At 39.4% G+C, this 26748-nt stretch overlaps 1 protein-coding gene across 1 annotated transcript in view; it reads left to right on the forward strand.

Moving 5' to 3' along the window:
• Positions 1-12258: 12258 nt before the first annotated feature.
• The window catches only part of LOC124259862 (protein TBATA-like), a 30166-nt gene continuing 15676 nt past the window's right edge, over positions 12259-26748 (forward strand). Inside the window, exons 1-3 of the mRNA XM_046694078.1 lie at positions 12259-12386; positions 23772-23983; positions 24596-24847. Of these exons, the coding sequence (XP_046550034.1) occupies positions 23773-23983; positions 24596-24847 (463 nt within the window). The 5' untranslated portion in view covers positions 12259-12386; position 23772. The remainder of the gene's footprint in view (positions 12387-23771; positions 23984-24595; positions 24848-26748) is intronic.

Raw genomic sequence — 26748 nt, forward strand, 5'->3', positions numbered from 1 at the left:
GTGGACCCGGGGGGATAATTGGTCCACCAACCCGTTTGCCGTGGGTTGCGCCCCTGTGTCGGTGGAGGACGGGAGTCTGGTGGTTGAGGGCACTGGTTCCAGGAACAGTGTTCCTTTGCCCAACACACCACTTCGACCCTTACTTCACCTAGACGGGTGGTAGAACTGGCCCGGTTCTACCAATCGGCTGGTCATGTCGAGCCCTGTGCATTAAATTGTATCTGCACAAAATTTATATTATGTATTACATTTTTGACTTTAGGTCTTGACGCATTTTTGTTTATAAATCATCACTTGATTTTGAAATATGTACTATTAAATTGCCTAGAGTCTTATGCCCAGAAGGCGATGGCTCATGGGCCAATCTGGTAGATTGATTACTTGTTTAATCTTTCTGCTTGAGTATATCATCCCAGTATCCTTGGTGCTACAAGTCGGAGGTCCACTTGTATATAGCACCGTCTTTATGACACTCCGTGGTGGGTGGGGAGCTGGGTTGACGAATCTTTGATACATTAACATGGAACCTGAAACCCCTTCGAAAAAAAAACGTCAGCTTGATAATGATCAAAGCACAAATGATAGTTATAGACCATTGACGCAGGTAGACTACTGGCCAAGATTTCTAGTGATAGAATCTCCAGACAAAAAGCCAATTAAACTCAATCCGTTTGCTGTATCTAAAGCAGTGTATGGTATTGCAGGAGACGTTAAAAACATCAAGCGAATGAGATCTGGGTCGTTGCTCATTGAATGTAGTAAACGACATCAAGCAGCTAACCTGCAGTCAATTGATACTTTGGCTGGATTCCCAGTTTCAGTGTCAATCCATCGTACACTGAATTCAAGTAAAGGCATAGTCAGGGATCGAGATCATCTTTTGGAGGACATGATGGAGCTTGACATCATGCTTGAACTCAAAGATCAAGGTGTTACGTACGTGAAACGTTTTACGAGGCGTAAGAATTCAGAAGTGATTCCAACAAACACATATTTGTTTTCATTTGTCTCTCCAACGGCACCAAAATCAATCAAAGCCGGGTATTGCAATCTTCAAGTTGAATTGTATATTCCAAATCCATTGAGGTGTTTTAAATGCCAGAAATTTGGTCATGGGATAAATTCTTGTTCAAACCCTATAACTTGTGCTCATTGTGGGGAGCAATCTCATGTCACAGAAGACTGTACAAACAACTTTAAAAAATGTGTCAATTGTTCAGGACAGCATTCCTCCTCATCAAAAGATTGCCCGGTATGGAAGAGGGAAATGGAAGTCAATAAAATAAAACATTCTCAAAACATCAGCTATGCTGAAGCTAAGAAACTTGTTCCATCTGTTTACCCAAGTAACTCTTATGCTTCTGTTATTAAAAGAACACTCACGACCACAGCCTCAGTTGAATGTCAAACAGAGCTGACATGGATAAAATCTTCTACTCCTGAACCCATCCCAAATCAAGACTTGTTGACACGAGGAGAATCTGCTACCCAGACTGCAGACGTGTTACAAGCTACAGTGACGTCCTCTCAACCTCAGTCTATGCCTTCTTCACAGAAGGATTCTGCTTGTCTAAAGACCAGATAAAGGGAAGTCCTCCGGTACAACCGTTCATTCAAAATCCAAATCAGATTCGTGTCCATCTAAATCTGTCCATGGAACTGAAGTTACGCAAACTGTGAAAGGAAATAAAAAACTAAATAGAATCAATCATAGCGATAGAATCGCTAAAGGTTCAAAAGATGACATCCAGCTTTTTAACAAGTATGGGTCTCTCGAAGATATGGATACGTCCGAACTTATCCATCATCGGTCAGGGAGTTCATCTCCTTCTAAATCAAGGCGTGGTAGATCGCCAGTAAGTGCACCCAAATCATGAATCATTCACAAAATATATTACAGTGGAATTGTAGAGGGTTAAGGACTAACTTTAATGAATTGCAGCTTTTTAGTCCAAGATTTGTCACCACGAGCATTTTGTCTGCAGGAAACATATCTGAAACAGACAGATACGTTTAATCTACGTCAGTACGTTGCATATCATTCCTTCTCACCTCCGGGTGATAGAGCCACTGGTGGATCATCAATCCTTGTTAAGCAGAATGTTATTCACAGCCCTGTCCCACTTACAACTAATCTTCAAGCCATTGCAGTGAGACTTACACTTCATGTTGTCTTTACATTATGCTCACTGTACATTCCGCCTTCTTCAACACTTCACCTTACTGATCTTCAAGCTCTCTATGATCAACTTCCGAAACCCTGCATTATCATGGGTGATCTTAATGGCCATAATCCGCTATGGGGTGGTACAAATACTAACACTAAAGGCAAAATCCTGGAAGATTTTATCTCAAATAATGACATGTGCATATTTAATGATGATTCAAGCACGTATCTGCATCCTGCAACAGGCACCTACTCTTCTCTGGATTTGTCTCTTTCAGACTCAAATCTACTTAATGAATTTGATTGGTCAGTACACAACGACCTCTGTGGCAGTGATCACTTTCCCACGACACTATCAGAAACTTATCCAACTGATTCTCCATCTATTACAAGATGGAATTTTTCAAGGCAGACTGGCCTTTATTTCAAACTTTATGCACATCTAAACTAAGACCCGAATGTTTCAGTGATATTGCTGATCCTATTCGGGTATTTTCTGACGTTTTAAATGTAATAGCTGATGAGTGTATACCAAAGTCCTCTACAACTCCACATGTGCGAAAACCATGGTTTAATGCAGACTGTAAAATGCTAGAAAAGCGAGGAAAAAGGCAGAGAAATATTTCCGCCATCACCCAACTGTCCACAACTTAAATCAATTTAAAATGCGCAATGCGAAGGCACGTCGCACCTTCAAACAAAATAAACGGCAATCTTGGAGGAACTATGTCTCCAAAATTAACTCCACGTACGTCAATGTCTAAGGTATGGAACATGGTTCAAAGAATTAAAGGCAAAGGATCAAAATCTGCTGTTCACCATCTTAAAGATGGTGATAATTTAATTACTGACAAGTCTCAAATTGCAGATAAACTTGGCAAAACTCTTGCCAAAAATTCTTCATCGGCAAATTATGTCCCTGAGTTTCAGAGATATCAGAAACAACAGGAAAAGACCAAAGTTAATTTTGAATCAAATAATGGTGAAGACTATAATGAACTGTTTTCATTACATGAACTATATACAGCTCTTGAGCAAGCTCATGACACTGCAGCGGGTGATGACAACATTCATTATCAGCTACTGAAACACTTGCCTGAGCCATGTCTGATCACACTTTTAGATTTATTTGACAAAATATGGACGTCGGGAAATTTCCCTCCGCCATTGTAGTCCCCATTCCAAAACCTGGCAAGGATCATACGGATCCGTCGAATTACAGACCAATATCTCTAACTAGCTGTGTCTGTAAAACCATGGAACGTATGGTGAATAATAGATTAACATGGTATCTTGAAACCAATAACCTTATAACCAATATTCAATGTGGTTTCAGGAAAAATCGTAGTACCATTGATCATTTGGTACGTTTAGAATCCTTTGTAAAAAATGCAATAGTTAATAAACAACATGCTGTATCGATTTTCTTTGATCTTGAGAAAGCATACGATACCACCTGGAAGCATGGCATTTTGAAGGATTTACATGATTTTGGTTTGAGGGGTCGTTTACCTCTTTTTATATCACAGTTTTTAAAAGACAGACAATTTCAAGTCCGAGTGGGTTCAACCCTGTCTGACCATTATAATCAGGATCAGGGTGTACCACAAGGCAGTATTTTGTCTGTCACATTGTTTAGCATCAAGATAAACAGTTTATCCAAGGTTTTAAATGATTCAATTGATGGATCACTTTTTGTGGATGATTTTAATATTTCTTGTCGCGGTAAGAATATGCATACCATTGAACGGCAACTACAGTTGTGTTTAAATAAAATAAATAAATGGTGTCTTGAAAACGGCTTTAAATTTTCCAAGTCAAAAACCAATTGTCTACACTTTTGTAGAAAATATAAGCCTCATAAGGATCCAGAACTATCTTTAAATGGCACGCCAATCAAAGTTGTAAAGGAGGCCAAGTTCTTGGGCCTTATTTTTGACTCACATTTAACTTTTTTGCCGCATATTAAATCCCTTAAAGCCAAATGCCTGAAGGCACTCGATTTGTTGAAAGTTGTTTCCAACTCAAAGTGGGGAGGGGGGATCAAACTACCCTCCTCCACCTATATCGATCATTGGTTCGCTCAAAGCTTGATTATGGTTCTATCGTATATGGTGGCGCCTGCAAAAGCAACCTAAAATTACTTGATTCTGTCCACCACCAAGGTCTACGACTTTGTCTTGGGTCCTTTAGAACCTCTCCTGTCGACAGTATCTACGTCGAGGCTGATGAGCCATCTCTTAAACAACGCCGTATAAAATTGTCCTTGCAATATATAACAAAACTTTATTCTAACGAGCCTAATCCTGCATTTAACTGTGTCTTTACTCCTCTCTATGAGGATTTGTACAACAAAAAGCCTTCTCTTGTTCCGCCACTTGGTTTAAGAATTAAGCCATTTCTGTTTGCTGCCGGCATTGAGCTGGAAAATATAGCTCCTTCCCGTCTTCTTTCTTCTCCTCCTTGGCAATTGGTGAGGCCAGAAGTTGACCTCACTCTGACAAGGTTTAAGAAATCTCAAACTAATGACTTACAATATAAACAAGAATATAATCAATTAAAAAATAAATATAATACATACAAATCCTTGTTTACAGATGGGTCCAAGGATGGTGGCGCGGTGGCATGTGCCACTGTCATTGGATCCAGAACAATCTCCTCTCGTTTACCAGATAACAGCTCTATTTTTACAGCTGAAGCAAACGCCATAGTAACAGCCTTAAAATATATTAAAAAACACCCTAAATATCAACAATATATCATCTTTTCAGACTCTCTTTCTTGCCTTCAGGCTATTAAAAATATTTCTTGTAAACATCCACTTTTATTAGAAATTATTGAATTATATAATGAGCTTGCTACCGGCCAGTGCGACATCGTCTATTGTTGGTTACCCAGCCATGTTGGCATTTCTGGGAACACAATGGCTGATCTTGCTGCCAAGGCAGCCCTCAACAAATCTGTGACACCACTTCTTATTCCATATTCTGATTATAAAGCTGGCATTAGAACTTACATCCGTGATCTTATGCAAAAGAAGTGGGATGCCCAAGTAGGTATCAATAAATTACATGCAATTAAACCAACCATCGGTTATACCTACTTGGGTTGCCAGTCCAGATTTCAAGAGGTCATTATGCGACGATGTCGCATTGGCCATACGCGTTATACTCATAAATACTTGCTAAAAGGTGAAGATCCTCCGTTTTGTATCCCTTGTGATGAGAGAGTTACGGTCAAGCATATCCTGCTTGACTGTGTTGGAATTCTCCATCATAAGGGATAAATTTCAGTGTAAAAACACTTAAGGATCTTTTTTACTACTGTTAATTCTCATTTAGTTATTGGTTTTAAAGAAATTGACTTCATTGATGAATTCTGATTAACATGTTCTGTAGATAGATGTATTTTAATGATTGGTAGTTTAGATTAGTAACTTAGATTGTTAGTGGCTGTACCCTCAAAGGGGTTGAAGTAGCGTAAAATTATTGTCCTCCTGAGAGGGTATGTAAGTCCCAAAACTTCAAAAGTAGAATTTTCACATACCAAGTTTTTAAACGTAGTATTTTCGTTCATTTAGATTTTGGCTAAATTATCCTACAATCACCAGCGGTTGAAGGGATGGTGTAAATCCGACTAGGGTCCATGCAGGTAGCAAAGGTACTGTAAGTCCCCATGGACCCTAGTATGGTGACCTACATTCAGTTGTTGGTGATCTATAGCCCATTTTTATATTGTGTTGTCCCCTGTGGTTAAAATGTTTTAGACTCTATTACTAGTTTTATCTGTATATGTGATATTCTAGTTGTTTTACTGCCCTTCGTTGGCAGGTTTTTTTATAATATACATATTTTTCACTTCAATATCAAATGTTCTCGTCACGATATGGCTGAAATATTGCCGATGTGACGTTAAATATTAACTCACTCACTCACTCACTCAAATATTATATATGCAAAGATTCGCAAGTTCTTCTTAATCACTTATTTCACATAAAATTCAAATTCTTAAGTACGTGAAAATCGGAAAATGTGCACACAGTAGAGTTTCTCAGTCTTGCAGGCCTTGCTTCTTACAGCTGTTCGCTCGATCGAAGTTGAATTGATCAACACTACAATTACCTCGCGAATTGGCGATATTAAATGTAAACATTCGCGCCACATGGTGGAAATATTCCTCTGTTGACGTATATTCCAGTAATAGCAGTGTTGATTTGTAAACCTTCACATATCCTGACATAAAGGTGATCAAAGGACAATGTGTTTACATTCAAAGGGGTGTGCATCCAATCAGGTAGGAATGAAGCTGGGCTAATTTGTAAATTACCGAAATCAGAAAGGAATCAGCATGTAGTTATAATACAAGCAGTTTTTAATGTTATCTTTACGCTAATCTGAACTATGCCCCCCGGTGAAAACAATCACTCACACACGCACACGCACACGCACACGCACATGCACACGCACGCACGCACGCGCGCGCAACGAGAAAATTCTCGAAATTTCGACAATTGAATAGCAACATGATAATTCTAAACTAAAAGGTTCAAAGCAAAGAGACATTTTGATTACAACATAATATTTGTTACAACAGTGGCAGTAATAGGCTTTTGAATAGATCAGCGTTATATATTTTTCGAAAAGGCACTCATGTCCGTGGTTCGAATCCCAGCACGGGAGTCGGAAATTTTATGGCTGCTACGTTGGGTGCCAAAGAGGTTAACCCGTCATCAAACTGACAAGGAAAGGATGTCATCTATGGGATGACTCCACGCCCTGCTTCAGTATTACATTGGATCAATGACTTTTGAGAGTCCTTTTTATGGTCTGTGGTCATACGTTTCTGAAACTGAATCTAGAGAAATGACCAGACCCTTAACATACCAATATTCCCTAACAAAACAGTAGTTAATTAGACCTAAAATGTGAAGTGAGTGAGTTAAGTTTTACGCAGCTTTTAGCAATATTCCAACAATATCACGGCGGGGGACACCAGAAATGGGCTTCACATATTGTACCCATGTGGGGAATCGAACCTGGGTCTTCGGCGTGACGAGCGAACTCTTCAACCACTAGGCTATCCCCACCGCCCCTTAGACCTAAAGACCCATTGTGGATCAACGATGAAATACGCTCGTTTATTCCAAAGGGTAACAGACAGCGCTAAATAGCCAAGTAAACTCAAAGACCAACTAATTGGGCAAAATGTAAATTCCACACATACCACGCACACACGCATAAACCACCAGAATAGTTTATGTAAATGCTTTGAGCCCGATTCTTAGGTTTACCAGTACAAAAGAAACCCAAGCCAACCCTAACAACGACTTCAGACCTGTCGCTCTTACGTCAGTAGTCATGAAGTCAGCGTGCACTCTAAGTCAACACATGAGCTCCCAGGGCTGTGTACTATCGCCTATGTTATTCACGCTCTACACCAATGACTGTGTCAGTACTATACCCAACTGTGAAAGAGTGAAGTTTGCCGACGACACAGCTATAGGCAGCCTATGTTTCGACAACGGGGACTCATACAAAGAAGAAGTGTCGAGAATTACGGAGTGGTGCAGAGATAACTTCCTTGAACTAAATGTGAAGAAGACCAAAGAAGTCAGTATCGACTTTCGCAGGAAGAAATCGACTATTACCCCCGATCAAACAGTTGAGGTTGTAGAAGAGTACAAGTACCTAGGGACAAGCAATGATAACAAACTGACTTTCACTAAAAATACCAAAGGAGTCTACAACAAATGTCAGTCTCGCCTCCACTTCCTGATAAAGCTACGCTCATTCCACATTGATTCCACTTTTATGTCTTTGTTTTACAAATCATGTATTCAATCCATTTTAACATTTTCTATGCAGTGTTGGTATGGACCTCTGTCGCCTCAAAATAAGAACAAATTAAAGAGGATTGTTCAGTTGCAGGGAAAAATGTCATCAGTTTTAAATCTTTCTGTCAGAATCTTACAAGACCCAACACATGTTTTAAACCCTTGTTATACACTTTTACCATCTGGCCGTAGGTATCTTTTACCAAATGTAAAGTCAAAGAGAAGTAAGCACTCTTTTAAACCAGTTAGCATATCCTTTTTAAACAAGCCTTAAACATTTTCTCTTAGTATATTTATTGTTAGATGTTTCTCTCATAAACACTGTTGTTTACTATGCATTCAATGTCATTGTTGCTGCTCATGTCTTAAATGTTGTTTTCTTATGTTCTTAACTCTGATGTACACAAAATTCCCTTTCAGACAATAAAGCATTATCTTATCTTATCTATGATGTTCATAGAGAAAGAAGAGATAAGATCTGAGAGCACCTAATATATACGTACATGCATAGGATAGTGCATTTCTGACATTCGTGATATTAATTGATTTGGAAATAATATTACGAATATCAGAAATGGACTATCCTTTAGTCATGTATTTGGAGATATAATATGATAGTGCATTTCTGACATTATTTACATATATTTTCAGAGAGTGTTTTTCTGACATTCTTTACCGTTTTAAATTGTAGAAATACGGTATACATTCATGTGGCATTCCGTTAGATCTACTCCCCCTGAGGGGTTACGTACCTTGTGCCCTTAAACTAAAATTTAAGTAAATTTAAGCAGTCTACTACTTTGAACCGCAGTATTTGTGTTATTTTAATTTATGTCTAGATTGTCAAACATTGCTAACAGCTGAAGGGATGATGTAAATCCAGCTAGGGTCCATGCAGGAAGCAAATGTACTGTAAGTTCCCATGGTCCGTAGTATGGTAATCTACCTTCAGTTGTTGGCAATCTATAGTCTATGTTTTTATATTGTATTCACATCTATAGTTAAACTGTTTTAGATTTAATTACTACTTTTAAATTTATATCTGTGACAATCTAATTGTTTTACTGTCTTTCGTTGACTGGTTTATAGAATTTAACTTTAATTATTATAAATCTATAGCTAGTTTTAGTCCTGATATGGCAGAAATATTGCCAATGTGACTTTAAATATTAACTCACTCACTCACTCACTCTACCGACACTAAACAGGACATTGTCTAGGCACGCAAAGCATACATAAAATATACTATGACAGCCATATGTTCGTATCTTACCGTGTTTTGCGTTTTGCGAAGTTCGTTTGTTCTTAAATATATACTCATGCCAATAATGGTTGTCAATAACCCCCCCACACACAATTAATAAAATTGAAGGGGGTGACAACCATTATTAACATGAGTATATATGGTATATCAGAAAAAGTGACAATGACATTGGCCAGTAAAATTCGGATATTGCACGTCAAAGGTAAGAATAATTTTAGGGGGAAATACACTCAAACCAACCTTTGCCTGTTTGTTATAATTAGATTGACACCAAGTCTCTTGTAATATATAATTATGAAAGAAAACCATGCCCATGGCCATGTATTACACCATTCTGGTGTATGTCATATATCTATATACTGCCAAGATACGATCAGAAATGTCATTCCAAGCGAGTGCATGAGTGACTGAGTGAGTGAATCAGAACTAATGTTTACCAGTGTGGCGAGATGCACGGGTAATCAACATTATAATCGAGTAAGCACTTTACATCGGTCGTCTTTTGGTTTCATTTAACCACAATGACACAATCATCTGTACATAATTAAACACGTTGCACATAGCCAATAAAGCAAATTTCACCTTTCTGTGCAAAGCCAATGATGATAAATATATCTTGCTGTACAGAGCCAATGATACTAAATAAAGCACGCTGCACAAAACCTGATACAAATATAACTCGCGGCACATAGCCAATGATACAAACTGTAGCACACTGCACAAAACCTGATACAAATATAACTCACTGCACAGAGCCAGTTATAAAAAAAAACATGCTGCACAGAGCCAATGATGCAAAATGTAGCACACTGCACAAAACCTGATACAAATATAACTCGCGGCACATAGCCAATGATACAAACTGTAGCACACTGCACAAAACCTGATACAAATATAACTCGCGGCATATAGCCGATGATACGAAATAATCACACTGCACAAAACCTGATACAAAAAAAAATTAGCGGCACATAGCCAATGATACAAACTGTAGCACACTGCACAAAACCTATGATACAAAATGTAACTCACGGCACATAGCCAATGATGCAAAATATAGCACACTGCACAAAACCTGTGATACAAACATAACTCGCGGCACATAGCCAATAATGCAAATATAGCACACTGCACAAAACCCATGATACAAAATATAGCACACTGCACAAAACCTATGATACAAATATAACTCGCGGCACATAGCCAATGATACAAAATGTAGCACACTGCGCAGAGCCAATGATACAAAATAAAGCACACTACACAGAACCAATGATACAAAATAAAGCACACTGCACAGAGCCAATAAAGCAAATTTCACTATATTGAGCAAAGCTAATGATACAAAATAAAGCACACTGCACAGAGCCAATGATACAAAATGTAGCACACTGCACAGAGCCAATGATACAAAATAAAGCACACTACACAGAACCAATGATACAAAATAAAGCACACTGCACAGAGCCAATAAAGCAAATTTCACTATATTGAGCAAAGCTAATGATACAAAATAAAGCACACTGCACAGAGCCAATGATACAAAATAAAGCACACTGCACAGAGCCAATGATACAAAACAGAGCATATTGTACATAACCACTGATACCAAACATAGCACATTGCATAGGTTTGGAGCATTGAGAAATCCAGAAGGTTTATGCATGGGTTCCACAACGCTGTGTTACAGTTGCGTCTCATAAAATATGTGATGTTCGGGACACACTGTTTTGGAGCCCATGCATAAATCTTCTGGATTTGACAAGTCGACGTTCTAAACATCGACCACAACATCGTAAATAACACCCAATCAATGAAATATGTTTCACAGAGGATTAAAGCACATGAGAAAGAAGACATGCTTCATTTGTGTACTACGATCATCCCCACCAACATCACCACTACTACTGATAGTGCTGACTTGGTTGTCATACGTCATCGATGCTCATGCTATTGATCACTGAATTGTCTGGTACAGACTCGATTAGTTACAGACCGCCGACATGTATAGAGATTATTAGACGAGCAAGTGTGTCATATGACTTATACGAGTTTCGTACACGTCATATGACACACTTGCTCGAGTCTAATAACGTCTTTATTATCCATTTTATTCATGCACATTTGTGCAGTTAACCACGAGTAAGCAAGAGTGACGGCCCTCTTCATTGACGTCAAGTTCAATTGTTTAATGACGTCACAGACGACGAAATACAGAAACAATGGTTGCTAGGCAAAAGTGATAAATTCCATTTCTAACAGGTCCATTTGCAATACGTCAGATTCTATTCACCAGTTACATCCTCAGACATTATCATTATTATTGTTTGTTGTTGTTGATGTTGTCGTTGTTCCGGTGATTTGGTTGAGCGTGCACTCACATTTCATCTTCCTTTGAAGTACACAAACCATGTTGGTTTCGTTTCAAAAGGAGACATGGTAATTGTCCGAGGAACATGTATTTCGCCATTAGTTATCATAACGTCTTTGTGTTAAATAGATATACTCAACCATGACAAATCATGTGTTTTACCTGTGTAAATGACCTAGCCAGGTGTTCTGCCTAATCTGTCAAGGGTATACTGATCCCCCACGTAACACTGATTGGTTTAATAAGGAGCCCTTGAAATCTTATATCGGTTAAGGGCGGACTCCCAGATGATCTCGTTTTGTGAAGGTACAAAGTAGAGCAGAGCGTTGAGTGTAACTGTTACGTCGCTGAGATATCTGATATAATCCGATTAGATTAACAATGGGGCGCTGTTGAGGTGTCGAGACTTCATCGAAAAACAACCGATCAAAATACATGAATTCTTAACGTTACAGATTCCAAACTCCCATGTGGAACAACCTCATTAATTAAACATGGAGATATAGACAATAGACAGCACACTGCTACAATTATAATGAAGGGTCAAGTGTGTGGCAAATGTTCTGCACGGGTAACTACTTTTAGCTGGCTGATTAATGCTTTAATCTGCTGTAGTCGTGAAGCCCCGCCGGTCTCTGTGCGGAGCGAGTTAGCGAGTCCTGTGCGTCCCTAGTTACAGGCGGCTACGATCCTGGCCTACAGTGACAGTCCGTTCAGTCAGCTCTCAGTCGCCGTGTTCTCTCTCCGTCAGGTAAGAGTTTTATGACTTCAGTATGTCTGAACATGTGTCTGTAAGTGATGGCATGTGTGTTGATGGGCTAGTTTCATAGTTGACCCAACCACTGTCCATGGGCTCTTATAGTGCGTTGTGCTGAAACAAAAGTAACATGGTTCATCAGTAGATCTTTTTTATTGAAATGATTCTTAAATACTATAGACATTTGAGATATCAACATAGATATAACCTTCATGAGACTGGGACTGCTTCTTTTGATTTGGAATGAGCATGGCGTGTGTTGAGATTGTGTCGAGTGCCTACAGTTAATTTCTTTGTTGAGATTCAGACAGTCAGATTACTATAATAACGTACGCCTGACTTCAGAATTTAACACTTGTATTTGATTTAAGGTAGTCAATTTCTCTCATCCGAACAAGATTGAGTGATTGGGTTTTGTTTTACGTCGCTTTTAGCAATATTCCAGCAATGTCATGGCGGGGACACCAGAAATGGGCTTTACACATTGTACCCATGTGGGGAATCGAACCCGGGTCTTCGGTGTGGCGAGCGAACACTTAAACCAATGGGCTACCCCACCGCCCCCATCCGAACATTTTTACGCTTCTTCTGTCTACATGCTACCCCTTGTATAAGTACTAATTATTACAATAGAGACTTGATTACGATATATTTAGATCATTTTATATTTTGGGAGAAAGGTCACATGTTTAAAAAATGCTTACTTCCAGAAAATAAAAACATATAATATATATAATTAAAATGATAAAAAGAAATTATACATTCCCCATTGTTAAAAGAAATGACTTTATTAAAAGAGTGGTTTATCAATAGTCAATCATAACTTCAGCTAGTGGAATATTACAAGCATGTGCTTCTTACCGACATCGTAGTACGTCAACATAGTTAGTTATAAGATTAACGTTACGTTCACATCACTGTTGCCTAGGTAATGTACATACTTATATCATAGTAATATATCTTAGTAATGTACAGACTTGCCCAGCGGGTTTACTACTATTTATACGTAAGTAATGTGCAGGGAAGCCCAGCTAGTTGACAACTGTGTATGTCTTAGTAATGCACAGAGTAGTCGAACTGGCTGACACCTGTTATATCTTAGTAGTGTGCAGAGTAGTTCAGCTTGTTGACCAGTTTTGTATCTTAGTAATGTGCAGGGTAGTTCAGCTGGCTGACACTGTTTATATCTTACTAATATGGAGGGTAGTCCAGCTGGCTAACCACTGTTTATATCTTAATATAAATGTGCCGGGTAGCCCAGCTTGTTGACAACTGTTTATATCTTAGTAATGTGCAGGTGATCAGGTAAGACAAGTGTTATATCTTAGTAGTGTGCTGGTAAGACAAGAGTAGTTAGCTTACTGGCCATTTTTTGTATCTTAGTACTGTGCAAGGTAGTCCAGCTGGCTGACAAATGTTTACATCTTAGTAATGTGCATGGTACCCAAGCTGGTTAATCAAAGTATATAACTTCGTAATGTGCAGAGTCGCCAAGCTGGTTGATAACTGTTTATATCTTAGTAACGTGCAGTTATCTCATATCTTTTCATTTCGCTTTTCGGTATCTGAAAGTTTCAAGCTGACCATATCTCGACTTTTCATCTGACCTTCACCTTCGGGTATCTCGACGATTTCATCTCTTGCTTTAGTATAAAAAGTTACCATTATCGAGATAATGGAGATCACTGAATGGGTATATAAATCCTTATTAAAATTAAACAGGGATCAATACATTAAACCATACATATTCATATTTCTCAAGAACTCGATCCCTTACAGCCTTAAGTTTACAATAGTTCATGTAACCTGACTGCAGATTACACATTCGTGTATTTGCATACAACCCACCTGAATAGCTTTAACTTTAGCGTTCCACCCCTACTGCGCTGTGGCACGCTGTCAACACCAGATCACAATTACCAAATTAACAATCACTCTGTTTTCACGTCGACATATTGACTCCTTTGGTCCGTGACTGACAACGGTATGTCGAGGGAATTGTCCCTGTCGACGACGTTGCTGAGAGAATCGGGTGAGATCGATGTTGATTTCATGGAGACGTTGGCAACGTCCACGATGTCGATATGTAATATGTGGTAGAGAGGAAGCTCGCGACAGCTACTATTATGTCAAGGCGCTCGCCAACAAAGCGTTCAGTGTGTGGTGTATGTGGCGCGACTTCTAATAAAGAAAACGGATGCTGGTCGATCACGTTGTTTGTCGCTAAATGGCGGCGGTTTGTGTATGCGTGTTTTCTGGACATGTTCTTTCGATTAAAGAAAGACTTCTTTGTTATTCGTAACTCCTTTGCACAATCGATTTATAGTATTTCTTGCAGTGACGTCTAAACGATCGGGTCCGTTAGATAAATTTGTCAGTTTGATCACATCTGTTTTTTCTCCACATTCTTCTTTTTGGTGATTACACGTGAAGATCTGGGTTAGCATTGGTCATCAGAAACTCAGGCTTGTCGTAAAAGGTGACTAATGGGATTGGGTGGTCAGGCTCGATGACATGGTTAACACATGTCATCGTATCCCAAATGTTTGTAGGATTGATGTTCATGATGTCAATCTCTGGATTGTCTGGTCGAGACTCGATTATTTACAGACTGCCCTCATATAGCTGAAGATTGCTGAGAGCGGCGTTAAACAAAAACAAACATCTCTGGGGATATTGAAAAACATTAAGTGTCGAGTATAAGAAAGAAAGGACCCACTGTCGATGGTGGCTAAAATTAAACAAACAGAAACACAAGCCTGTGCACTTAAAACAACCCACGAATCCGCTGGTATATCACCAGATGGTGGCCACATGAATACGTGCAAACACCTATATATATATAAACACCTATATATAATTTTTTTCCTCGATCATTGTAGCAACTAGTATATATATATATATATATATATATAAATATATATATATATATATATATATGGATAAATAAATATATATATATAGATATAAAAACAGAATGCCTTTTTCTCCATGTTTCGTTCTTTACTCTTCAGGGAGATAACAGTATGACGTATATATATATATAATAGGGACAACATATATATATATGAAGTAGTGTTCTTTTATCCATATATAAAAGGAAATATTGTAAATTTAACATCGTATCCTATATGTATATATATATATGGACAAATAAATATATATATATATATCCATATATATATATGGATAAATAAATATATATATATATATATATATATTTATCCATATATATATATACACTAGTTGCGGGTACAGCAACGTGCAGTGAACCTGGACCAAGTACTGTGACTATGTGTCTCAGTCCACCCAGCTGTGAATGGGTACCTCGTAAGGATGAGAAAGCCACAATACCTCGGTGCTCCTAATGGCAGCAAGAGTTGTATACTCCCTGGAAGTTGAGATGGATAATACGATGTACCGTTGAGATTGACATCCAATGATCGAGGGGAAAATCACCCGAACGCTCTATGCTGCATACTATCTTTAATCTGTAAAGCATAATAATAATAATAAATGGTTATAGTATGGTGTTCTTCTTGATCTTATAGCGGTACAGGATTTCGGGGTTTGTTTCTATACTGAGCTGACATGCCTGGAGTTGTTACTGTCAGAACGTGTTCAACATCACCTTGCTCATTCTAGAAATATATGTCAGTTAGGCCTTAATTAGAGTGAGTGAGTTTAGTTTTACGCCGCTTTTAGCAATATTCCAGCAACATCACGACAAGGTCTTCGGCGTGACGAGTGAAGCATTAACCACTAGGCTACCGTCCGCTTACTTGCTGCTTTTAGATATGAAGGAATTCTTCCATTGGAGCAGATTTCCTTCAATAAATACGACGAGAACAAATTGTGTTGAAATACTTCAACCTGTCACGTGATTCCGCGGCGTTAAGCCGGTAAGATCTGCCCCTCCAACTGTACTTGTTGGCTGTGGGTGCAAGGACTGCTGGTTAAGCTAATTCTCTACTTTATACGTCTTAAAAGAGTAGGACTTTATGTGAAACTTGGGTCTGTGGGTCAAGTCTTTAACTGGCGTGTTGTGAACCTAGTTATGTGGCATGTTGTGAAACTTGGGTCTGTGGGTCAAGTCTTTAACTGGCGTGTTGTGAACCTGAGTAAGTGTGGCATGTTGTGAAACTTGGGTCTGTGGGTCAAGTCTTTAACTGGCGTGTTGTGAACCTGAGTATGTGTGGCATGTTGTGAAACTTGGGTCTGTGGGTCAAGTCTTTAACTGGCGTGTTGTGAACCTGAGTGTGTGTCGCATGTTGTGAAACTTGGGTCTGTGGGTCAAGTCTTTAACTGGCGTGTTGTGAACCTGAGTATGTGTGGCATATTGTGAAACTTGGGTCTGTGGGTCAAGTCTTTAACTGGAGTGTTGTGAATCTGAGTAAGTGTGGCATGTTGTGAAACTTGGGTCTGTGGGTCAAGTCTTTAACTGGCGTGTTGTGAACCTGAGTAAGTGTGGCATGTTGTGAAACTTGGGTCTGTGGGTCAAGTCTTTAACTGGCGTGTTGTGAACCTGAGTAAGTGTGGCATGTTGTGAAACTTGGGTCTGTGGGTCAAGTCTTTGACTGGAGTGTTGGTGGAACCGGTGTTTAAGGAACACTCCAATACACTGAGGTTTGAAACATGGGTTTGCGGGCCACAGTTCATATTCGGTCAGTCTTGGACTAAGCTGTAGTGAATACTTTTCAAAGCACGATGGTACGTAAAATGATGCATTTCGGGTTATTGCTACTGTATGTCGAAATTAGGCTATCTCGAATGAAAAGCCACAACCCAATACTAAAACCGCTAATGAACAAAGTATGAAAACCTCTACAAAGCGATTGTTTTATTTCGAGTCTTAAGCGATTGCATACCACACCTTTACAACTAAACGACAACGTAGAGTTCAGTTTACATAATGATTTGAATGGTGTATTTGTTCAGCTAAATCCCGTAATTAAGCAGACCAAATTACAGCGTCAAAAGAAAAGTAATATGAATAATAGCCTGAAGCTGGTTTGCTTTCTGTTGACGTATTGCGTGTAGACCACAAAGAAACATGCAAGGTAGATTGTTCCGGGGTATATCAGAGAAGGGATCAGTGTTTGTAGAAGGGGTAGATTTGTACACAAGGGCTAGGCTTACACATACAGAGGAGCGACGGCAGTGACGACAGCTTCATAGAGGTAACACCACAGTTTCGTTCTTCAAGGCAAGTACGAGGGACGATCAAAAAGTATGTAGAATCACCAAGAAAACGATACAAATACGGTTATTTTTATGTTTTATTTTTCTACATATTATCTGTCAAGCGCAAGCAAAATGGTTTTGCTATGTTCCAGTCTAACGATCCCCATTTTGTTAAACCTTTTATCTTGGTACCCTAAAAAACCCGCAAAATCTACAGTAAATGCATCAAAAACTTCAGGAAACAAAACATGCAAGAACTATTTTGTGTGTTTAAGATTGATAGAAGTCCCCTAGAATCACACTTACTTATTAAAGTTCATAAAAACGCATTTTGAAATTACAATCGCTTGTTTTCAAAGATTGGACATCGAGAATACAGTTAGTCTACTTACTTTTTGATCGACCCTCATATAGCCCTGCAACAGTAGAGTACATTCAAGTATGGGAGTCAGTCTGGAATATTGGATTTCGTTAAATAGATGTCACGATATGGACATGTAGTGTGACGTTAAATCTCAGTCTGGAATATTGGATTAAAAGACATGTAGTGTATAGGCCAGTGTCGTTAAATAGATGTCCACATGTATATTGGATTTAACGACATGTAGTGTGTAGGCGAGTGTCGTTAAATACATGTCCACTGGTATACTGGATTTAAAGACATGTAGTGTGTAGGCCAGTGTCGTTAAATATATGTCCACTGGTATATTGGATTTAAAGACATGTAGTGTATAGGCCAGTGTCGTTAAATAGATGTCCACAGATATATTGGATTTAAAGACATGTAGTGTGTAGGCCATCGTCGTTAAATAGATGTCCACAGATATATTGGATTTAAAGAGATGCAGTGTATAGGCCAGTGTCGTTAAATAGATGTCCACTGGTATATTGGATTTAAAGACATGTAGTGTGTAGGCTAGTGTCGTTAAATAGATGTCCACATGTATATTGGATTTAAAGACATGTAGTGTGTAGGCCAGTGTCGTTAAATAGATGTCCACTGGTATATTGGATTTAAAGACATGCAGTGTGTAGGCCAGTGTCGTTAAATAGATGTTCACAGATATATTGGATTTAAAGACATGTAGTGTATAGGCCAGTGTCGTTAAATAGATGTCCACAGATATATTGGATTTAAAGACATGTAGTGTGTAGGCCATCGTCGTTAAATAGATGTTCACAGATATATTGGATTTAAAGACATGTAATGTGTAGGCCATCGTCGTTAAATAGATGTTCACAGATATATTGGATTTGAAGACATGTAGTGTGTAGGCCAGTGTCGTTAAATAGATGTTCACAGATATATTGGATTTAAAGACATGTAGTGTGTAGGCCAGTGTCGTTAAATAGATGTCCACTGGTATATTGGATTTAAAGACGTAGTGTATAGGCCAGTGTCGTTAAATAGATGTCCACTGGTATATTGGATTTAAAGACATGTAGTGTGTAGGCGAGTGTCGTTAAATAGATGTCCACTGGTATATTGGATTTAAAGACATGTTGTGTGTAGGCCAGTGTCGTTAAATAGATGTTCACAGATATATTGGATTTAACGACATGTAGTGAGTAGGCTGGTGTCGTTAAATAGATGTCCACTGGTATATTGGATTTAAAGACATGTAGTGTATAGGCCAGTGTCGTTAAATAGATGTCCACTGGTATATTGGATTTAAAGACATGTAATGTATAGGCGAGTGTCGTTAAATAGATGTCCACAGATATATTGGATTTAAAGGCATGCAGTGTATAGGCCAGTGTCGTTAAATAGATGTCCACAGATATATTGGATTTAAAGACATGTAGTGTGTAGGCTAGTGTCGTTAAATAGATGTCCACAGATATATTGGATTTAAAGACATGTAGTGTATAGGCCAGTGTCGTTAAATAGATGTCCACTGGTATATTGGATTTAAAGACATGTAGTGTATGGGCCAGTGTCGTTAAATAGATGTCCACTTGTATACTGGATTTAAAGACATGTAATGTATAGGCCAGTGTCGTTAAATAGATATATTGGATTTAAAGACATGTAGTGTGTAGGCTAGTGTCGTTAAATAGATGTCCACAGGTATATTGGATTTAAAGCTTTGCGTATGTTTTATGAAAAGGGTAGCATATCAAATACTGCTTCTGTTGCGAAACAAAGTTCCCACTTGTGCATGTCATAATGACCCACAATTTGGCTCAAAATGTGGTTGAATATCCTTAGGTTAATATAACTAATCACGAGTATCGCTCACACTTCGGTTGACTTGGTTGACACGTATCTTCCCATTTGCGCAGATCGATGCTCATGCTGTTGATCACTGGATTGTGTGGCCCAGACTCGATTATTTACAGACCGCCAATATTCCACGTATATGACGGCGGTATGTAAATACCCGATTCTGGACCAGACCAGTGACTGACATCATGAGCTTCGATCTACACAGCTGGGCTAAGCCAGGTCGGCGAGTCTAACTACCCGATTCAGTTAGTTGCCTCTTACTACAAACATAGGTTTCAGACCATCAATTCAGACCCGTATCTTCACGGGTCGGCATGGCGTGTATAACCATGCTCTTTAACAGCCAGTTACTTGAAATGGAATCAGTATCTGTACCAACTTCTCTCATTGACAAAAGGATGACAATCAGAATCAACCCTGCATATACCCCTAGCTAACTGGGTTCTGCAAGGCGATCATAGTGGTACGATTACCATTAGCCTATGTTTAAGTATGGTAGTTACGGTAACCTCAGAGCTACGATCGTTTTGTGGAACGAGCACCTGGTCGTAGAATCTAATCCTCACATGATACAGGGGTATAGTTACAGCTTTATGTCCACCTTGAACATACGCACAAACACAACCTTGCAAATGATCCTACTAGCGCCTCACGTCGTGTGAAGAATATATAATTATAAGACTGTTAGAGCAAAACGCAATTCAGCATTTTAATATACTTAGCGAAATCTATCGGATTACGTACCACTTACCGGATTAATATGTTTCTGGACAAACGAATAGGCAACAAGGAGTAACGCCGTTTCTGTGAAAGTAGTCGTTTCTCAGAGAACCGCCCTGACAGCAGATTTTTCGGATTAACAAGGTCCCTTTGTAGTCATAATCATAAACGTAGAGCCGTTAGGAAGGTTCCAATCCATTAAAAGCACATATTGCTATTTTCAACAACATTTGGTTTAAAATATGTTTCGGAATTTCATCTGAAGTTTTCGGGCATAAAGGGCCAATAGTTATAACTACGACACTTTACTCCTAGTCAGAAACATACCACCGTAACTTAGGTCCCTGACCATATGGATTAAATACAATTACATTCAACAACTCTTTGCTTTAAATTATCTTTTCGGAATTTCCCCTGAAGTTGATTTGGATAAAGTGCTAATATGTTTAGAACAAGGCCACTTCGAAACTCGACAGTTGTGTAATTAAAGTGATTTATGGAGCATATTTAAGAGCACCTGATAGCCTATCTAATATTGAAGCGGGTCCGACACCGGTCACGTTCCCGTAACAGAGCTTGTCACGGCTTATCATAATATAAACACATACTCAATTATCACACTATCTGGAGGACTCAAAACCATTCAACCAATCAAATCACTTCATTTCTCGCGGACGTCAGAGTAGACAGTCCTAGCTGTCAAATTCGAGTGGATTGGTCAATATCTACGATTGGCTATGAATGTATGTCAGATTTATCGACTCGCTTAAATACTAATGATTGCACGGCATGAATCATATGTCTCACGGTAATTGTTAATAAATCAGATATTAGGGACGTAAACAACTGTGTACATGGCTGAAGGCCCGAAACATGGTTTGTTGTATATACACAGAGTCGGTGTAAACAACACCTTTAATTCCCTAATTAATTATGGTGTGGGTGTTTCCATACAGGGTAACATATTGACGAGTGAGAAAATATTTGTACTTTACGTCGGGATAATATCACACTTTGTTGAAGATAAAACTAGATTTCGTGAGTATTGCTTGCTGTTATTTCTAAAGCGTTGAAGTGGTGTGGTGAAGTGGCAAATCAAAGTCAGGAAAGGAACTGGGTATCTTGTTTATTTAATCGCATATAGAAAATTAATAGCAAGCGTAAGTGTACTGTAAATATATCCATCCAACTCTATTTATAAGTGCGGTTCTATGCTCATTATGTGTTCAAGATTAAATGTTGACCGTTGGTGCACGTGTACGCAACCTTTTACGCATATCCAGCCAGCTCACCGCCAGTACTTCAATCATCCAGTCTAACCCAGCTGTTTGCTACTTATAACCTTCACTCACAGGATCAATACATGACAAATCCACGATGACTCAACAATATCATGATACTACAGAGTACAGAGTTATTCTGTAAATATTCAGTACTGGTTAATGTTTGACATCAAAACACCGTGGTTAAGGAGAACTAGCTTCCGATTTCAAAATGAAATGGATCTCAAGTGCGTTAACAATTCATGTTTTATTCATTACAGTCTCAGGGCAAAAAAACATAGCCTTTACATGTTGTATTGATTGTTGTATGCCAGTCATGACATTCTCCATCCGTCCATGATAAATACGAGGGTGGTGTGTCAACCTAGTGGCTAAAGCATTCGCACGTCTCGGGTTCAAACCCCTTATTGGTATAATTTCAAGACACTTTCTTGGGGCCCCCACTATCATATTAGTGGAATATTGATAAATCCAAGTTTGTCACTGTGATACATACTCTGACCCCTCTCCACTAAGGTTTCATTTCGGAAGTGATGTCCCGATTCTATCAGAACACTGCTCAGAATATTTCTGTTATATATGGAATCCTAGAAGAGACATCATGACGTTGTCGCAATTACAAAAGCAAGAAAGTGTCAAAATTGACCGAAGAGACTAATCAACAAATCAACAAATCAACAAATCAACAAATGGTAATATCGCGTTGTCGCACTGTCGCGCTTTGGTCAGTTTTGACACATATTGTTTGTCTTCGTAAGGTCGACAACGCGATAATTTCCCTTCAAGGATTCCATAGTTATACGTATCACAACTAAATCGAAATGTCTGCATAACTCTTTTGAATTCAAAGTCCCAACAATAAGTAGCTGATGACAGAGTGTCGGTAATAGATGAACATGGATTAACTCTGTTCAGCTGTTTGTTGGTGCTGGAAGACAGAACTGGATTGATCCCCGTCCATTTATAAACCAGATCTCTCAAGAGGTAGCCCTGTTCCTATCACGTTATACCTGCCACCTCTACCCCTGTATTTGTACAAGAGATTGCAGATTTGATAAGTACCAACCCTATACAACACACTATTTACACAGCGGATAAATACGTACACAGACTCCACGTAAAGTTTACAAATACTTGTGACCGCGATGTCGAATGTTAAAAGATGAGGTCTAAAGTTAGCGGAGTTATCGAATGACCCCCTCAGAAATAGAGATAGTACTGTATCTCTGCGTTGGAGAAGGTGGCTTACAGGGGATCGGTGTTGCTTTCTAGTCAAGTGGTAATATATCTACCCGTATTGTTTTAAGGAAGTGGGGGATCAACATTCATCCGTTGCCATAACACGTTGTGGCAGGTGTTAACCAGTATACATAACGGCGTTTCTGTTGTACGAACTTTGGCATAGTGGAAACAAATAAAGAGATTTTGGTCGTATCCAGTGCGGCTCTCAAAGGACTGTGTCAGTGGTTCAGCCCACCTAGGTTGGTGTTTAACGCCGCACTCAGCAATATTCCAGCTATATGGCGGCTGTCTGTAAATAATCAAGTCTGGACCAGCCATTCCAGTGATTAACAACATGAGCATCGATCTACACAATCGAGATCTACGCAATATGTGTCAACCGAGTCAGCGACCCCTGACCCCGTTAGTGATCTTTTACGACAAGAATAGGTTGATGAAGACCAATTCTAACCCGGATCTTCACGGGTATATCCCACCTAGGACCGACATAGTTCATCCGATACGAGTGTATAATAAATCAACCAGAATTTAACCTGATTTGAAAAAATGTGTCTTTCAGGGATTTAGTGTTTCTTTATCACCAATCGTGATCTAAAACAAAATTAATTGCCCAGTTTTATTAATTTTCGTGTATTGTTAACCTTGCTTTTCCTGTCGACTGTAAATACCGAGTGTCAACTTCGTGCTATTAGATACTTAATCTCTTCTCTTTCTCTCCAGCATGAGTCAGTCCGATGTGTTCCGCCCAGCCAATGGGGACCTGTATGTCCGAGATCCGGTAGCTAACGGAGTTCCGGTGTCCGCCAATGCATACCGGAAGACGTCGCTCCCGCGACCAGCGACCCACAGTGGATACCGGTTCGGCCAGATGAGTCACAATTCGTTCTTCACCCGACACAATCCTCATCCCAACCGAGTCAGACACCTCAAAGGTATCGTCACGTCACACATTTGCCACATGCTTACGCTGTTTGAAGTATATGTTACTATATGTTCATGAAGATCAGCAGGGATCAACAACTTGTTTATGTTCACTTCATGGAAATACGCTTCCAGAAAACCTTTGCAATCGGCCTTTTTTGACATATTGTACCTTTACCTGTGCATTTAGTATTCTTATGAGTTCCAAGCGAGCAGGGGCGGTGGGGTAGCCTAATGGTTAAAGCGTTGGCTCGTCACGCCGAAGACCCGGGTTCGAATCCCCACATGGGTACAATGTGTGAAGCCCATTTCTGGTGTCCCCCCGCCGTGATGTTGCTGGAATATTGCTAAAAGCGGCGTAAAACCAAACTCAGTCAGTCAGTCAGTCCAAGCGAGCAACTGTTAAATGAACCAAGTCTAGTTCTCATTCATTAGAACATGTCTGATAAACTTCATGACAATTTCAAACAGTTTTGCCGAATTCTTAAATTATGCATATCCTGTGAGCCATCAAGGGCCCTTACGCCCTGTCCTATATTATATCAACAGGATATCGTAAATCGTCATCTTTTGTTCCCTGCAGCTTCGGGACTATATTCCAAACACTGACCTTTCTATTACAGGTCTCCTTGACATCCCAATCTGCTCCGTCAACGACGATGGCTACTTCGCTTCACCCCGCTACAGCCTCCAGTTTCCTCCGAATAGCTACAACATAAATAAGCTATCAAACAGCGTTCGTGGCCGGATTCCCGTCAACGCCATCAACGTCAATTCGCAGCTGTACCCGATCAATACAATTACCGGGCTGCAGTACTTCACCGGACTAAACAGCTTCCCCTTCAGGGAGAAGGCCATTCCCAAGGTTGGAATGGGTAGGTAACTCTCAATATCTTCAAAATGTAGATCTGCGGTGTTATAAATCCTTGTGAATTGCTATATTTTTGTTTTCCTTTTCATGTGCTTTAAACTGTCACTGTGCTCAGGTCAAAGTATATATACTCAAGGCAAAAGAAAGTATACGGTATTTAGGGGATCCAGGGTGGGGGTGGGTGGGTGGTTTGGTGGAGGGTGCGCGTCATGGTGTCCAATGTTGTTAATAACATCAATCACTGGGTTGTTTGGTTCAAATTCGACGATATGTCTTGAATCCTGAACAACAAAGAAAAATGCATACACACATTACATGATTTCTTTTACAACCCATGCTTTTCGAAAGAGGCGACTTACGGGATCTGGTGGTTGAGACATATCATCGTATCCCAACTGCATAGATCGATGCTCATGATGTTGACCACTGGATTGTCTGGTCCAGACTCGAATATTTATAGTTCGCCGTCATATACATTGTAGCTGGAATATTGCGGCGTTAAACAACCAACCAATCAACCAACCAACTTACGATCCCCAGTAGCACTTAGATCACTTGGTGGAAAATTTTCAAAACGTTTTACGGGGACAAATCTTAACACACCTTTGTAGCGTTACGCAGGTGGTTGAGATGTGTTTTTATGTCATAATCCATGTCCATTCTAACGATGGTCGTAAACAGTGACCCAAACATGACCACATTTTCTCTGAATGATTCTTGGGGTGGTTGGGTAGCCTAGTGGTTACGCGTTCGCCCCTCACGCCGAAGAGCTGGGCTGGATTCCCCACCTGGGTACAATGTGTGAAGCCCAATTCTGGTTTCTTCCCGTCGTGATACTGCTGGAATGTTGCTAAAAGCGGCGTAAAACTCACTCACTCACTCACTGAATGAATCTTACATCAGTGGATTCAGCCCGTTGATTGATACGGTTATTGACGACATATCGATCCAAGGCGCAGATTATAAGTATTTCACTTGTCATACACCAGACAGACGCGCTGTGTTGAGTAATCAACATTGATCGATGAACCAACATTCTCATGAAGCACAGATGTATGTCTCGGATACACATATCCCAATGTGGAATCGATCTACATTTCAAACATTAGTTCTTCCAAACGCAACGTGTGCGGCATTACTCAATAAATGCCAGCGTTTAGGGGATTAAAGGTCACTCAATATTTAATCCAGTCTGTTGTAAAACAACTAAGGTCAGCATCCTTAAGTCTGGCAGCGGAAAGCCTAATCGATATATAAGATAATTCCTCCGGGGCTAATTCATCGTCCTTCTTGCACTAGGAATGTTGTTCAGCGGACAGTGAATGGTTGGGTAGAAATAACCATTGAGTTCCGTTTTTACTTCGCGTTGAACAGTTTTTCAGTCAAATATGGCGTGTCAGCTTAACGTTATAAGAGATTGTGTTGGTCGATATCATTGCACGGTAATGGTGCTGCAAGGTTAAGGTTAATATTATCGAACCAGGGGACGTAACTCTCAAAATGGATTTCCGGCTTATCAAACCAAACTACAGACCAAAATATGACATATTGTGACCTGTATATCCAATTATAAATAGGATCATAACTTAATAATCACGGTGTAGAACATCATTATAGAGCAGTGTAGACATGAAACTGAAGCTGGTTAGGACAACTATGGAAGGGGAGACAACTCACTTTGTCAAATCAAGAATCAGGACTTGTAGTTATGTTTTGTGGCTAATATGAGTCACTCTGTGTAAAATATTGTGGATAAATATTTTTATGGATGTAATATGCCAACGTATATATTTCAAATTATGCTAATTTTGCTATCTCACAAAGGAGACATTGCTTATATAGACTTTTATGGGGACAATGTTGACTGTTATACACCTGTATTCATTGTAGAGGTGTGGGTAGTCA

Source organism: Haliotis rubra, unplaced genomic scaffold (assembly GCF_003918875.1).
Source record: "Haliotis rubra isolate DU_JTF1 unplaced genomic scaffold, ASM391887v1 Scf74, whole genome shotgun sequence".
NCBI lineage: Eukaryota > Metazoa > Mollusca > Gastropoda > Lepetellida > Haliotidae > Haliotis > Haliotis rubra.